This window comes from Capsicum annuum, chromosome 8 (genome assembly GCF_002878395.1).
Source record: "Capsicum annuum cultivar UCD-10X-F1 chromosome 8, UCD10Xv1.1, whole genome shotgun sequence".
NCBI lineage: Eukaryota > Viridiplantae > Streptophyta > Magnoliopsida > Solanales > Solanaceae > Capsicum > Capsicum annuum.
The window spans coordinates 156,269,294-156,284,831 of record NC_061118.1 but is presented as its reverse complement, the minus strand read 5'-3'; the positions used below and the strand labels follow the sequence as shown (position 1 = coordinate 156,284,831).

The window sequence follows — 15,538 nt, the reverse complement described above, 5'->3', positions numbered from 1 at the left end:
AATTACCATACTATCAAGAAGAAAATTGTCAAATTTTAAATTGGAAACAAGTCAACTCCAAATCGTTGGCCAATTTTGACCAAGGCTGCCACGTCATCAAAGTGCCACATCATCAACTTCCAAAATACCTTGAAGCTCAAATTTAGGTTCTAAGTTTCTTTTCTTTGTTTCTTTAGTTTCATTTCTTGATTCTAGAACTAATTAACAACTAGTAATCACCTACTTAGTTGTGAATTAGTTGTTTGAGTCTGTTTTCTTCGTATTTTCGTTCTTTGTGTGCTTTTCTCATTTTGATTTGTTGAATTTCTTTGTTTCAAGTTTATAAGTAGATTTTATTTTGTATCTTGAGTCCATCAAACATGAATTTATTCCGGCCGCTAAGTAGTGATTGATACCTTATTAACTATCGAAGTATAAGCAACCTTCAATATTCGCCGCTCAAATTGTGAAAATCACAAAGGTGAGTGTATACGAGTGTTGGTGAGGAGCTTTTACTCCTAATCTTGTTTGTTCATTTTGTAGGTACAAGGTGATATACGGGAAATATATCTTGGTAGCCTCGGACTATTGTGACTACAACATGAGAAACTATGATTGTAGGGAGTGATTTCATAGCTACGATGATGTTGTAGATTATGGGGGCTATGAATATAGCCATGATCAAGACATGGGCAGAACTGAGAGTTATGGTTTTGAGAGAGAAAATGAGGTGAATGAAGTTTCTAGTACTTATGGTAAATATGGAGATGATGTAGGGCCTTGTGATGGTTCTTATAATGAAGTTGGTGCATGTGAGGAGTCTTACACTTCCCACTCCGAACATAGAATTGGTGTAAGGTATTATCCTTTCCTTCGCAAAGCTTATGAGATCCATGGTGAGAGTGCACGTGTGGAGCATGAAGATTCATATTCTTCACCTTGTAGTACATCTTATCAAGGTCTAAGTGGTGTGAATGGATATACTAGCTATAGTGTAGGTTGACCCATAAGAAGAAGAGAGAATACATCTCCAAGGACGAGGGGTACTCATGTGCCTATAGGTTGTCCTAAACTTTACAATGTTGATCCTAGGAGAAGTGTTCACTCCGGAAAGGTAAGCATTTATGGGGTACTGGACTGTCTCCTTGTGCTAGATGATTGGCGCCATAATAACTACATCATGTTTCCCATGATTGACTATTTGGGATTGTTTTAAAACCTTTACTTGTTCCATATTCCTTGGAGGGGTATAAGGTTACCGAGAGAGTGAGGATTCTCTTCACCCAATTTGAATACTATGAGGAGGTGTGGTGCGATATCTTTCCCTTAACACCAGGTTATGTATGCTTGGGTGTCGGTTGGTTTGCATAACATAGAGTTCCAAATATGCTAAATTGGCCTAAGGTTATAGTGGAGGGAAATTATCTCTTTACCTCAATTCTTCCCAAACCGCAAGGAGATGTGATCACTTACTCCAAGCCGAATGATTATGAGAGACAAAAGATTGAGAGGAATAAGGGTGTGTAAGGTAGTAATTCAAGAGTAGAAAAAGGAAAGGTTGTGTGGAGTGGAGTGAAGTGAGGGGGTTGCCACCAAATCATGTTAACTATGTTTGTCCTTCTATTTCTAAGGACATTTGTGTAGGTACTAACATGGCAAGCGAAAGAGCACAAGGCCAAGAAAAAGTTGTTGCCAAAACATGTGGGAAACCTTCACACCACGGCAAAGAAGAATCTACTCAAGAACTTCAAGGTAAAATAGCTAACTCTTATGCTTTTGTGCATGTGAATGATAATTGTGTGGCTAGTAGCCCATTAAGTGTGAGTAGTAGCTCACTTATTTGTAAGTCTATTGATTCTTTGCCTCTTGTTGATGATGTACTTGCTGTAAGTGTGGATACACTAGTTAATTCTATTGATGACTGAATTGACTCTTCTTGTAAGAGTTATTATGTTGAATGATAATACATCATCTATTGATTCTTTGCCCTTTGATGATGATGTACATGTTGTGAATGTGGATACACTAGTTGATCCTATTGATGATCGAATTGACTCTTCTTGTAAGATCAATTTATGTCCACCTAGTGTTGAAGCCAATGTGTTGAATGATAGTTCATCATCTTGTGGGAATTGTGTTGATCAACTTATGTGCAAAATTTGTCCACCACTTGAGAATGTGTGTGATGTGTTTAATGGATCTCAAGTGCGTGATGATATTGAAAATGTTGATCAAATAAATAGGAGTGACCCCTTTAGCACGACCTTTAGTGAATCTTCTACTTTCAGTTTTGCTCATAAGGATAATCATGTGCTTGAAACATCTTTGATACTTGATAATGATCTTTTGGAAAATGGATTTGCATGTTTTATATCCTTTTCGTGGATAGATCCTTCTCTCTCTAAGGATAATATCTTGTTTGAAGATGATGAGTTCACTCCTAATGAATCTAGTGGCGAGAATGAAATTAAAGGTATAGCTTGTCTTGAAAGCTATAGCCTATATGCCAACCCACTATGGTGTGAAAACATTCCTCCTAAAGATGGAAATCTCATCTTGGAAGATGAGAGTACTCTTAAAGAAAAGAAATGTGAGGTCTTGGAAAAGAATGATCAATTGGGTTATGATAATTTGGACTTGCTTGAATTCTTAAGAAACCCAATGAGTGATTGTTCCTTGAAAATTGATTGTGGTTGTGATCCTTTATATGACACCCCACATATGTTTGATGACTATGAGGATGAATTGCTTGTTTCTTGTGAAGACTTAAGTAATAATTCCTTGGACTTTGGTGGTGGTATGTGTCTACTCGAGGGTACTTCCATAGAAAGAAAAGGTGTCCATTGTTTGGAAATTACTTCTTTTACTATGTGTGGCCTCAATATTGAGAGTACTCATGGTGATGGTATTGAAACTAATAGTGAGTACATACACGAGGACACCTTAGTTAAAGTTGACTTGGGTGATACCTTTCTCCACTCTCTATTTGCTTTTAATGATATATATGCTATTGTAGAGAGTATATCTTGTAGTTTGGGTGAAGCCTATAGGGAAAAAGAGTGTTGTCTAGAATTGTGTCTATGGATACTCTTTCCATTTGACCCCGGTACCAAATATGGAAATAGTGATGGTGCACCCAACTTGTTGCTTAGTCTACATGACAAGCAAATTGTCATTCTTGAAAACCCGAGAGCAAAAGTTTCATTGTCTCCTTGGGGTAATGCTTCTAAATGTATATCCTTGCTTGACACACTTGTTCTTAAGTTGCATGAATCCCAACTTGTGGATGCCAAGTTGTCTATTTGTTTGAAGAAAAGAGCATGTATGTGCTTAAATGCTTTGTCTTCACTAGTGCACGTCATTATACTTGGTTCTTTCCTATACTACCTCTTTGCCTATGATGATATACATGCTAGTTTCGAGTTTGTATTAAGTAGAGGTAGGGGTCTTATTGGTTGGTCCACTTGTTTGATTGATAAGGCTATTTGGGATTGGTGGACTTTGAGACCAACAATGGCACCACGTTTGATGAGTCCACTTGAAGAGGTAATGAAATAATTGTGCTTTATGGTTCCTAAGACAAGGGTAGCCTTACCTTTTGGACTTAGTGATACCATTAAGACCTTTGTAGTTTCTTTATCTCTTGATACTTTTCATAGTTATTTCCTTTGTAGCATTCTTACTAAGATTTTCATGACCAAGACAAAGGATTCGTGGTTATATCTCAAGTATATACCACCTTGGCATGATGAAGTTATTTGTTGTACTAACCCTAACCCTCATGCCATGAGAAAGTTGTGCTTATTTATCCGTTCTTTAGTTTTGCAAAGTATGGATTCGAGGGCTAATCCTTTTCAAGAAGGAGATGATGATACAAGCCAAATGACCATCTATGCTTTTGAAGACATCATTGCAATGCATAAAGACTCAAGACTTGGTCATCTCAAGAACACAAGAACATGCATGGAGGACCTGTTTTGAGCATGACATAACACAAACCCGTGTGTGGAAGATTGCGTGGGGGCTTACCTTTGATGCCGACCCGAGTCCACAAGTGTTGAAGCATGACCCCTTAGTTTTGGAGCATTGAAGAAACACCCTTCATTAAGGGTATTTTGAGAATTACACATATTGGAAAGACACTCCATGACCACCCCTTTCATTAAAGGTATTTTGGCCATTTTGCTATGTAATAAGCTAGCCTATAAATAGTCTTCTATTAGGTCATTTGCTCTTTAGTTGATTATGGATATTGAAGATTCATTGAGGGGCTTGGAAAAGCGAAGTAGTGTAGGGCTTGGAAAAATCATTATTGATCTTTGCTTAGAAACGGTGGTTGTAAGGCGGAGTTGATTCCCTTAGCAATCACCATAGGAGTTTGGTGTTGTTATTGCGGGTCTTAGGGGTCTTATCGTTTGATACACGATTTGGTTCCTTTTTCTTGTAATCTCGTATGTCAAGCTATCTATCTTACTTTATTGCATTTGTTTATTATCTTATTTCTCTTAGTCTTTCTCTTTAAGGTCATTCTTCTATCACAATTATAATTATTTTTATCACAATATGAAAATATAAAAAAATAGAATAAAAATAAATAATAGTGTTCATTCAATATTTTTTAGCACAATATGAAAATAGATATGAAAATTTAAAAATCTATATATAAAATAAATAATTAATCATTAAAATAAATTTTGTTGCCAAGAAAATAGATTTTTGTTGCCAAAATAACAAGTGACTAATTCTCAATATGCCACTTGGCATAATTTTATGCAAAACTTCTTTACTTTATTATATATATTATATATATAGAGATATATAGATAGATAGATAATTAAATTTTTTCTTTTAACTGAGAACGAAATTTTATATAATATATATATATATATTTTTTTACAAACTAATAAAATATAAAAGTCAAAATTTTAGAAATACCTATTATTTAGGCAATAAATGAGACATCATAGCTAAAATTTACCTAATTACAAGAGTTTATTAGCTACCAATTAGAGGTTGTATATACAAGTTCACATTAGATATTTTTACATGAGTTTCGAAATTTTCTTTGTACGCAAATATAAATCTTTAGAGATTTTGCTATGAGCATCAAAATTTACTTTGTATACCAACACAAATGTATATGATCCTTGAAATCAGAGAGCCCTTCAAAATAAGAGATTTGTATACGAAATTCAAAATATACAAATATAAAAATAAAATATGTATTTAGCTATTTAATCTAAATCTTAGCTATAAATGATAATTAATTTAAACATTAGCTATGCTTGATGATTGTGATTTGATGTTTTGCACGTCATTTTTTCAAAAAAAAAAGAAAAAACTCTTATCAATTATGAAAAAAAAGTTCTCCCCTTTTTGGAGCTTACTCCACAAAAGGCCATGGGCCCAAAATCAAGAATTGAATGGAGGGCCCAAAAGGAATCCAACCCAAGCCCGAAAGCTCAAAACCCAGACACGAGAGGCTTTTTGACCTTTTATCAACGTTTTTTTTTTTTCGTACTTAGCAAACAACGACATATATTAGCTAGAGTAGAAAATAAGTTGATCGGAAATTAAAAAGGATAAACAAGTTGTATAATTAAGTAAATTTATCTAAGTTTTTAAAATTAGATGGAGGGATAAATCCTTTTTGAGTCTTCTTTGTTTTTTAAGTTTTTCTATTTTCAATAACTTGTCACTTGTTGAACAACAGACATAGTTGTTAGACAACTTTGAGAATTGCGCAAGTTGTTTAACAATTAGGTATAGTTATTGACCACTATATTTAATTATTGAACAATTAGATATAGTTATTCGACAACTACATCAAGTTGTTTAGACAACTAGTTGTCGAACAACTATTAATTGAAAACGTGGGAGGGTCTATTGAGTCATTTTTTCTATTTCAAAGTGATGGCGTCGCTTTCATCACTTTCACTATCAACTTCTTCATCGGAAATCTCAATTTATCGGAAACTTTCGGTATTACCGTTAGCTGTCAGTACTTTTCCGGTAAGTTTTGAATTCATTTTCTTATATTGTTTTCTACTGGGCCAAATTAAGTTATTTCAGATTTTTGTGAAGAAAATTAGTGAGAATAATGTTGAAATTTCAGTGATAATTCAGTTCGATGACGTTGTAACGGAACGATGCAGAGAATAAGTGACTAAAAATTTATTCTGTTTTCGAATTTAAAAGTATTAAGTGTGATTGTGCAGTTTTGATTAAAAAGTATAGAGGGGAGTAATACTACTTGTATACAAGCTTCTATTTGAATCGAGAGAGAAAGCGCATGTGTATGTATACGCATCTGTGTGTATGTTTATGTTTAACTTAGGGGTCCGTGAACCCGTCTTTCCGCAAAACTAGGTATTTTATGTACATACTTTTTGGAATTGATCTAATATTATGTGTTGGAACTCATGCTACATAAAGGCTAAAACCTTGAGTATGATTTACCTGAGCCTTGGATGCATATAACATGTCTCTTCAGTGTTTGGATCAGAAGAAGCTGGTTAATCATGTTTAGCTTTTGATAGCTCATTGTTTAGTTGGGAATACATTACATGCGTCGTATTTATGGTCAATGCCATTGTTGTGATGAATATTTGTTTGGAAACTTATATATATTCTTTTGAAAGAGCCAGACGGTAAGAAAATCCAAAACACAAATAAATTATGTGGCATATGTTCAACCTCATGATTACAACAGACTGCAATGTTCTTCCACAAGGTCTGCGTCTTTTAATGTGGAAGGAACTGGAAGCACTACTTCACTTGACACTTCCGGGATGGAGGCTTCCATAAAGTTGTCTTCGCCTTTGTTTGGGACTCAATCATCCAGTAGTGATGCACCTACTGACGATTCAGCCACTCTTAGCATTGCTGTTATTGGGGCCACGGGTGTACTAGCCAGAACGAAAATCTTTCCAGCGTTATTTCATTTGTATTACAGTGGTCAACTTCCAGAGGTAGGTAGATCGATCACCATTGTGATCCTTTTTGACTTCTATGTATCTATTGAATTTTTTTTGCTGTTCGGTATTCATAATAATTTTTTTTTCTGATCCAGGTGGAACACAATTTCATCTTGACTTTTTATTATGTTTTCTTATTAATGAAAAAAATAATTTTTCATTGGACAGTCGGTCATTACTACAACGTTAATTCAATTATTTCCTAATAATTGTTTTTTTATAAAGTCACTTCCTAATAATTGTTGCACCTCACAAGTCATATTAATTGGTTGTATCAGATTGTAAATTTCAGAAAGTAACTATTTGAAATTATCTTTGATAGCTTGAGCTCAGCTTGTATAATTTTTCTAGTGAAATCCAACTATAGTATCTTGATTAACATCTAAAAGTACTTTTGAGGAGGTGCCATGCTTGTTGGACTGAACTAGTTGAAAGATGTGCGAGGACTTATTTTTCTCCGATATCGTGTGTTTAAGCTTTTGGTAGTGATGATAACACTTGTTACCTAGACAAGTAATTTGGTGGCAAGTTGCAACTGTTAGGACTTAGGACTAGAGCAAGCTTCATGCTGGCAGAGTGGACTCATGTGCCTCTCCACGTGCAATTGTAGAGTGTAAAGTATGAAATGTTCAGGGCTTCCACAAGTGAAGAAGAACTGACCACAACATGAAGTATGAAACAAGTGAATTCGGTACTTTTAAGTTGAATTGTATGATAGTTGGTAATTCCTTCTCCTGTTAGAATCATTTGAAGTAGATCCATGCAAGAATAATTGAGGTCCTCAAAATTTGGAACTTTTTGGATAAAAGTATTAATAATGTAGTTGAATAAAAAATCAAGCTAAAAATTGAATTGGAATATTTCAACTTTCAAGTATCTTGCTAGTTTCATCTCCTTGCTAATTTTTAATGATAGGAAGCATAATACTGGAAAGTTACATACAGATGAGGTTAACCTTCTAGGCTTACTGGCTTTCTGATGGCTGCAGAAATTTGGTATATTTGGGTACTCACGGAAAAAAATGCCTGAAGAAGATCTAAGAGCCATAATAGCACCAACTTTAAGTTGCCGCATTGATCACCAGTATGTTCCTCAACCCCCAAATGCTAATACGATATTATGCTTACCTCCCTAATTTTGAAATCCTTGTAACAATTTTTTAACTTATTTTTCTTTAACGAAAAAATTGTAGTCTGACTAATTTGTCCTTGCCAATATGTTTTTTTGTTTAATTGATCTTACAACATCTTTTTTAAGAAGTTCTTTCCCCTGTACAATTATGTGGTTTTGCTGGAAGTTTTTAACGAACATATTTGTTAGCAATTTCAGAAATAATACGGAAAAAAAGTGGTAAACAATAATAAAAGAAATAATTAAAAAAACTGAAACGAAGAGGATTCCTGTGGAATAATGGAGGAAGGAAGCACATCACAGGATACCCCAAATTCAACGAAAAATAAGTAGTTCTAGAAAAAGGCTTAAAGTTGAAGGAAGAAGAACAAATAATTAATGTTCAAACTTTCCAATTCCTATATTCATGTATTGGTAAAGGAAATTTTAAAAGATAATAGATGTAAAGTCAATTGAAAAAGAAATTGTGAAGTGCCGAAGAGAGGGATTGCTGGTAATTTGAATTTGCAGATTTCTTTTAAATGTTGATAGAAATAATTAAACCAAAGACTTTAAATGTACTAAATGCACCGTTAACAAAAATGAAAAAATAAGGGAGGTAAGCTATTCTCTTTCCTCCGCCTTCAGGATTTTGATTGTATCTAGTCAATCACGATGAACATGTATTTGGAGAGTGTATCTGAAGATGTTCTGCATGTACACATCAAAATCAAAGCATAATAAATAGCACAAATGCACAAAATGGAACACCAGAAGAAAAAAGATAATCAACAAAACAGAAAAGAAATATCATCAATCACAAGGGAGGTTAGTGTTACAAAGCGAAATTTGAGGGGAGGTTTCTGAAATTATCCCAAATTATGTCGTTGGCGTAATGTTGTATTTTAACTTTGTAAAGTTACTTTATGCAGAGAAAACTGTGAAGAAAAAATGGATGCATTTCTCAAAAGGACGTTCTATATTTATGGAGGGCTTGATAACCGAGAAGGAATGCCAAAGCTCAATACTCTCATGGAAGAAGTTGAGGTAAGTACCACTGAGGATTATCGACCTACGGCTTAAAAGGTTTACATTTTGTGCGCATGAGTGCTTGTTATGTGCATTCTATGTTATTGCTATTGCTGTCTTTAACAGCTTGTGTACTTTAGGGAAACTTTGGAGCAAACAGAATATTTTACCTTTCTGTGCCTCAAGAAGCACTAATCGACGTAGCATCCCCTCTTGCTGAAAACGCTCAAACCCAGAGGGGTTGGAATCGTGTAATAATTGAAAAACCCTTTGGTCTGGGCTCATTCTCATCTCATCAACTGACCACGTCACTTCTTTCATACTTCGCGGAAAAGCAATTATACAGGTTCAATGTGCATTTTGCGACGTGTGATAAAAGAAGACTTTGTACTCTGAATTATTTGCTGATCACTGTTTTACTTGCCTATCATCCAGGATAGATCATCTTTTGGGGAGGAACACAATCGAAAATCTTACGGTTCTAAGGTTCTCTAATTTGGTATTTATGCCATTATGGAATCGAAGTTACATACACAACATAAAGGTAATTTGCGTAGGATAACTGATTCTCAGTTCACCTTGGGAATAATGCAAGAAATCTTAGTTTATCATTGAACATATATTTTCAGGTTACTTTTTCTGAAGAGTTGGGCATGCAGACCACAGTAAGGTAGCCAAGGTTTCAGTAATTTTATGTAGGTTACAAGTATGTGGTCCTAATCCTCACCCTCTTCTTTTCTCTCCTTCACATAATAGATATCCTAATGGCTATGGGATTTTAGGAGATGTTGTACACAGTCACATCTTCCAGACAGTGGCCTTGCTTGCTATGGAGCCGCCTGTCACCCTTGACGGTGAAGATGTTCGTTATGAGAAGGTATGTAACCTCTACTCCCTATATGTTGCAAAATATTTTCAATAATTCTTGTTGAAATTGGTAATACAAATCTTTACTCCTCAGGTTAAGGTTTTGAAATCAATTCGAAAATTGGAATCATCTGATGTAATACTTGGGCATTGCAAAGCTGATTCTGGAAGTAACTTAAAGGATGTGGACAATCTAATGCCCACATATTTTGGTGCTGTTTTACACATTGATAATGCACGGTGGGACGGTGTACCTTTTCTTATTAAGGCTGGGAGGGGGCTCAAAAAGAACAGGTCTGGCTGCTGCTCTCTAGTTGTAGTGTCTCTATTTCACATTCAACCATTTGAATTATCTTATCCTCTTATACTGCATAAACACAAGGGAGTTGAACCCTTTTACATTTCTTTTAAAGTTTAATGGGTATCTGAATTGCCGTTGAGATAGTTTTCACATGTTCTAGTCAAACTATTCATATCTATCTCATAATGTGAAAACTTGATACATGTTTTCGATTATTTTTTAATAGGTCTTTTCTTTCTAATTTATCATTAATGATGTGTTGCAGAGTTGAAATTCGTATACAATTTCGTCGTGTTCCTGGAAACCTTTATCATAAAGACGGAGGGCATGTGCAAAATCTTTCTACTAACGAGCTGATTCTGCGTGATGTGCCTGATGAGGCCATACTCGTTAGAATCAATAATAAAATTCCAGGATTAGGCATGCACTTGGAGGCTTCCGAATTGAACTTGCTTTATAAGGACAAGTAATGTTTCCTATTTTCTCATTTTAGTAACTTAGGATCTTTTCCATGCTTTCTTATTGTTTTTCCTTGTTGATATACTAGGTACAATGTTGAGGTAACCGATTCTTATGAGCAGCTTCTTCATGATGCAATAGATGGAGACAACCATCTATTCATGAGAAGCGATGAGGTTGAAGCTGCGTGGAACATTTTATCTCCAGTTTTAAGTGATTTGGATAATAATAACGAGACTCTTGAACATTATGAGTTTGGTAGCAAGGGTCCAGATAAAGCCGATAATCTCTGGGCTAAACATGGGGTGAAGTGGTTGGATGATTAGTGAATTTTCGATTACACCATTACATACAGTTGTACGTCATACAATCACTGAAATTCCCAGAGAAGGAAATAGTAGAAATCCACTCTCTATATTTGGTCTTCATGGTCATCGATTGAGATGGAATCAGTGTGAAAAAACTGCACACCTGTTACACTACAGAAAAAGCCATACTTGAGATTGATGACGCTAGCCTTTGAAAGTTGGGTTGGAATTATTGGCACCACTTGCTTGTTTGTTTTGGATTTTGTTTACTTGATGAGGTAATATGTCAAGCTGGCATAGTGACATATTACTGAACTAACCATTTTTGCTGATTGCCTCCCATCGTCAGTCCTTTGACGGTGGATATTTGTCGTTGTTTATACCTAATGTGTCAAGCTGGCACAGTGACATTAAGTTTTGTTGTTGCTCTAGTCAAATAATCATGTCACTATAGGGATTGATCACTATTTCGTAGTTGGGGGGTAGAATAGGACAAGGCTTTCCTAACTTTGAATGACACCACTAAGGTTGAATATAATGCATACATACTCTAATGAGAAGTTTGCGTGGTGCTGTATTGAATTATTCTACTTAACTATAAATACTTTTTAATGGGAATCCGAATTAGTTGGGATCCAAAATGGATAACCGATTCGGGTGGAAACCCAACGTTTGAAATCTATCCAAGGTTCAAATGAAGCCGTGTTAGTTTTAGACGTGCAACGGTGCAAGGAATATTTATTGCTACGTGGAATTTGGGACGTAGCTAATTGGGTTTGTGAAGAAACTTGTTAAAAAGGTTAACACGCAGAGTTAAACAGAATAAAAGCACCTTTACTGCTTATTACTATACCTTAAAGCAAAAGCAAAAGCAAAATCCATTCAGATGCCACCGACCTTTTCCTAGATCTGCTCTAGATTTGCTTTTAAGTTCTTTGATTCTCTATTTGTTAGTGATTTGGTATTCAACTCTTTGACTCGGAATAACATAAACATGGCCATTTTTGTGTAAATTGGAATCATAATATGACATGACTTGTCAAAAATTATTTTAGGATTTATGATCAAACGCTATCTTAGGACGGCTTGAGAAGGGCCAAAAAAAAAAAAAAAACACAAAAAAGGTGACATATCACATGTGACGATATGGGCGTAGCATATAATCTGGTCGGTCATTGACATAATGGCTGTCGCAGAGAATGATGCAACCACTACATTTTTTTTCGCTCTCTCTCAAAATCACATTGTAAATTACATATCTAACCATGGCCGGAATTTCTTTTTTTTTTAATCCCTTTCTAAAAGTTCTCTCGCATTCTTTTGCTTTCCAAATAACTTGAATCATAACCTTAGGGTTAAAGATGAGAGATGCTTACCCTTTGAGCAACTTTCTTTTGTCAAATACTTTTTTTTTTTTACTTTCAAATTAGGTCATTATAAAATGTAACATGAGGAGAATGAATTATTGTGATAAAATACGTTTCTACCGTTAGACAATTATACTTTATCAGTAAAAGTGGATGGATGGAGCGCAATTTATGTATTTTTTGAGCATTGCTTTTACAGCATGAATTCCAAGAAGTCAATTTAAATATGAGTCGTTCAAAAATGATCAGCACCTTATTTCTATCATCTCTCTATTTTTGGATCTTTTTTTTTCCCCTATTATCTAAATTAAAAGAGCGTTCAAATTTTTCAATGTTAGGTACGTATTTGGGAACTGTAACTTGTAAAATATTTCTCTTATTTCCAAACGTATAATTTCTGCTTCATTTTATGGTGTTGTTCTTTTTTATTTATTTTTTAATTGGAATGATCTCCTACTAGTTACATTCTGAATAGGAAAAAATGAGTCTAAAAATCTCTTATATTTTTCTTAATAGTAAATCATTTTATTACTTTTACGAACTTATATAATAAAAGCTCATAACGTTAAAAGAATATTTTCCGTAGGCTATGAAATCGAACTCCCCTTTGGAAGACCACCATATACGATACCTATGAAAAGGGAAAAGAAAAAAGTTATTCAATCAGTACCTACAAAAGGTAATGCAGATTACTGTGACGCCTATGATGAAGGGGACGAATGAAGGTGGATTAAAGAATATGCTGCTGAAGAAGAAAATTTTACGTAAAGAAGAATAAAGTGTGTTATGTAAAGATAGCATAAGTTCACATGACATACATATTTTTAGATTTGATGACTGTCTAACTCATAGGGTGAAATCGCAACATATATTAAGTTAAAAGCGAACAATATATGTTGTGTCATGGTCTAAATTGTGACTGTCGGGATGTATATTGAGTCGGATCCATAATAAGAGATGCTAATTAGACCTGTTAACCCATTAGTTTGTCCTTCTAAACCCCACCGTATAATATATAATTGCATCATTATAAGTGTTGGATTAATGAAGATTTTCCACAATAGTTTACATTTTCTTTAGGGTATCTAGGTTGTTAACAAAGGAAGTTCATCCGCTTTGTGAGCATTTTCAATAACCAGTGACACGAGTCGTGGTTTGTGTCCACTTCCGCTTCCACCGTGGGGAAACTGAAAGTCCCCTAAGCTAGTATTTTGCGATTGAAATACTACACTAACAATGACTAAATAGTTCCTCCGTCCTAATTTATATTATATCTTTCGCTTTCTGATCAGATTCAATATGTTTGAAGCTAAACTGGATTACATCAACCTAATATTTTAAAATTAAAACTTACATATTCAAGAACTTCATGAAAAGTACCATAAGTTGCAAAATTTTCTCATATTAATATATGAAAAACAAGAAATTTACGTAATTTAATCTCGAAAAACTAATTTACGTAATTTAATCTCGAAAAACTATAAATTTTGGCTGGTTGTGGAGCTATCCTTGGACTAGGGGTTGATTCCAACCCGCTTTGGTGAAAAATCATGTTATATATATATATATATAGTAGATGCTGAATTCCTTAGCTTATGAACCCTCAAAATCCTAGCTACGCAACTGAGTGGGGTGGGGAGTTGGTTGGGAGAGTAGTTTATTAATAGGTGGGGAAAACCTTATCTTTCCATATTTGTTGCCTTGACCCCATCTATCAATATTTCTCTTTTTTCACATTAAGTCATGGATAGAGAGAGAAGGAAGAGGAAGAATTTGGAGAATGAGAGATTAGAAAAAGAACAAGAAGATGATGATGATGAAGAAGAAGAAAATGAAGAGGAGAAAATAGAGAAGTTTTTTGCACTTATTAGGAGCACTAAAGACATACGTGATCGTTTGTTAGCAAGAAATCATATTGCAAACAAATCATCTATGATTTTGGAAGACATTAATAACAAGGCATCACCTCATATTAACAAGCCTGCAGCAGCTATTGGAATTTGTGGTAATCAACGAGATAACATGGAAATGGATGCTGGTCCTTCTACTTCTAACTCCAATAAACAACGACAAAAACAAGAAGATGATGAAAGAGGAGAAGGAAAAAGTTTAGGAAGAAGAGAAGATTCTAATGAAGAAGGAAAAAAACATATTATGTTGGACCTCAATCTTTCCTTGTAAGGTAGCAATTTTATTTAGTTTAATCTTGTGATATCTAAAATTTACCGATCCGATCAATTTAAATTCGTGTCATGTAGGACCCTTTTAATAATTAGCTCTTTCGACCAAAAAAAATGAGTCCTTATTAATAATGTAGTTATGATATGTAGAAAATTTTTATTTTTCAGTCATCAATGATTAGTGCACCTTCTTCTTTTCCTTTTTCTCTTTTGTTGCTAATATAATCTAAGGTAAACAGGCGACTAATACGTAGATTAGTTATTAGTAATGCAATGATTAGTTATAAGAGAATTTATGTTATATTATACAAGCATTAGTTATGTGGAGTGTAGTTATCCATGTATTAGTTATTTTATCTTTCATCATGTGTAAAGTAATACATAAATTTCCTCATAACTTAATACATGTAGAGGTTGTTTGGATGGGAGACAAGTTATAGCAGGACTAGTCATCACTTATCCCTTGTACCAAACGAGCCCGTAGTAGTTATGGAGGTTTCTAAAAAACAAATCAAAAATGACGATGATTTTATACAAGAATAACTTACCTCCTAATCAATTACCAAGTATTACTTATACAAGATCTAATAATGCTTGCGTAACTCATCTCCACCGCTACCAAACGTAATATAAAATGTAGTTAATACAAGATAATTTTTGTACAGGAAAGATCATTGTCAAAATGTTAAATAAAGAACTTTTGATTCCCCAAATATTTTATGTCAGAGAAAATAAGATAGGAGTAAAGATTCTTTTCCGTTGCATAATACATGCCACTTTGCCCTTTTTAATAAAATCAATCACTATTAGTTTAACATCTTTAATATTTTGGAACATTAAAAAATAATTTGGTCATTTTCTCGAGATCCTTAATTGGTGCAAAGCCGCATGATTTAACATATGTATGGATAAAATATAGGTGCTTAAGTTGCATATGTAAGAAAAATGGATCAAATCCACA

At 34.3% G+C, this 15,538-nt stretch overlaps 1 protein-coding gene across 3 annotated transcripts; it reads left to right on the top strand.

Annotated features, from left to right (window-relative positions):
- The first annotated feature begins 5,505 nt into the window (after positions 1-5,505).
- Positions 5,506-14,776, top strand: LOC107871175 (inactive glucose-6-phosphate 1-dehydrogenase 4, chloroplastic). 3 transcript variants are annotated; one of them, XM_016718008.2, is made up of 11 exons: positions 5,506-5,991; positions 6,627-6,950; positions 7,945-8,039; positions 8,999-9,113; positions 9,236-9,441; positions 9,531-9,639; positions 9,725-9,765; positions 9,852-9,972; positions 10,057-10,256; positions 10,529-10,729; positions 10,811-14,776. In XM_016718008.2, the coding sequence occupies exons 1-11, from the start codon at positions 5,893-5,895 to the stop codon at positions 11,046-11,048; spliced, it is 1,749 nt and encodes a 582-aa protein (XP_016573494.1). In that variant the 5' UTR covers positions 5,506-5,892; the 3' UTR covers positions 11,049-14,776. The 3 variants fall into 3 exon arrangements, with proteins under 3 accessions (XP_016573494.1, XP_016573493.1, XP_016573496.1); XM_016718007.2 differs by having other exon boundaries at positions 5,692-5,991; positions 6,621-6,950; XM_016718010.2 differs by having other exon boundaries at positions 5,864-5,991; positions 6,713-6,950.
- Positions 14,777-15,538: the final 762 nt, after the last annotated feature.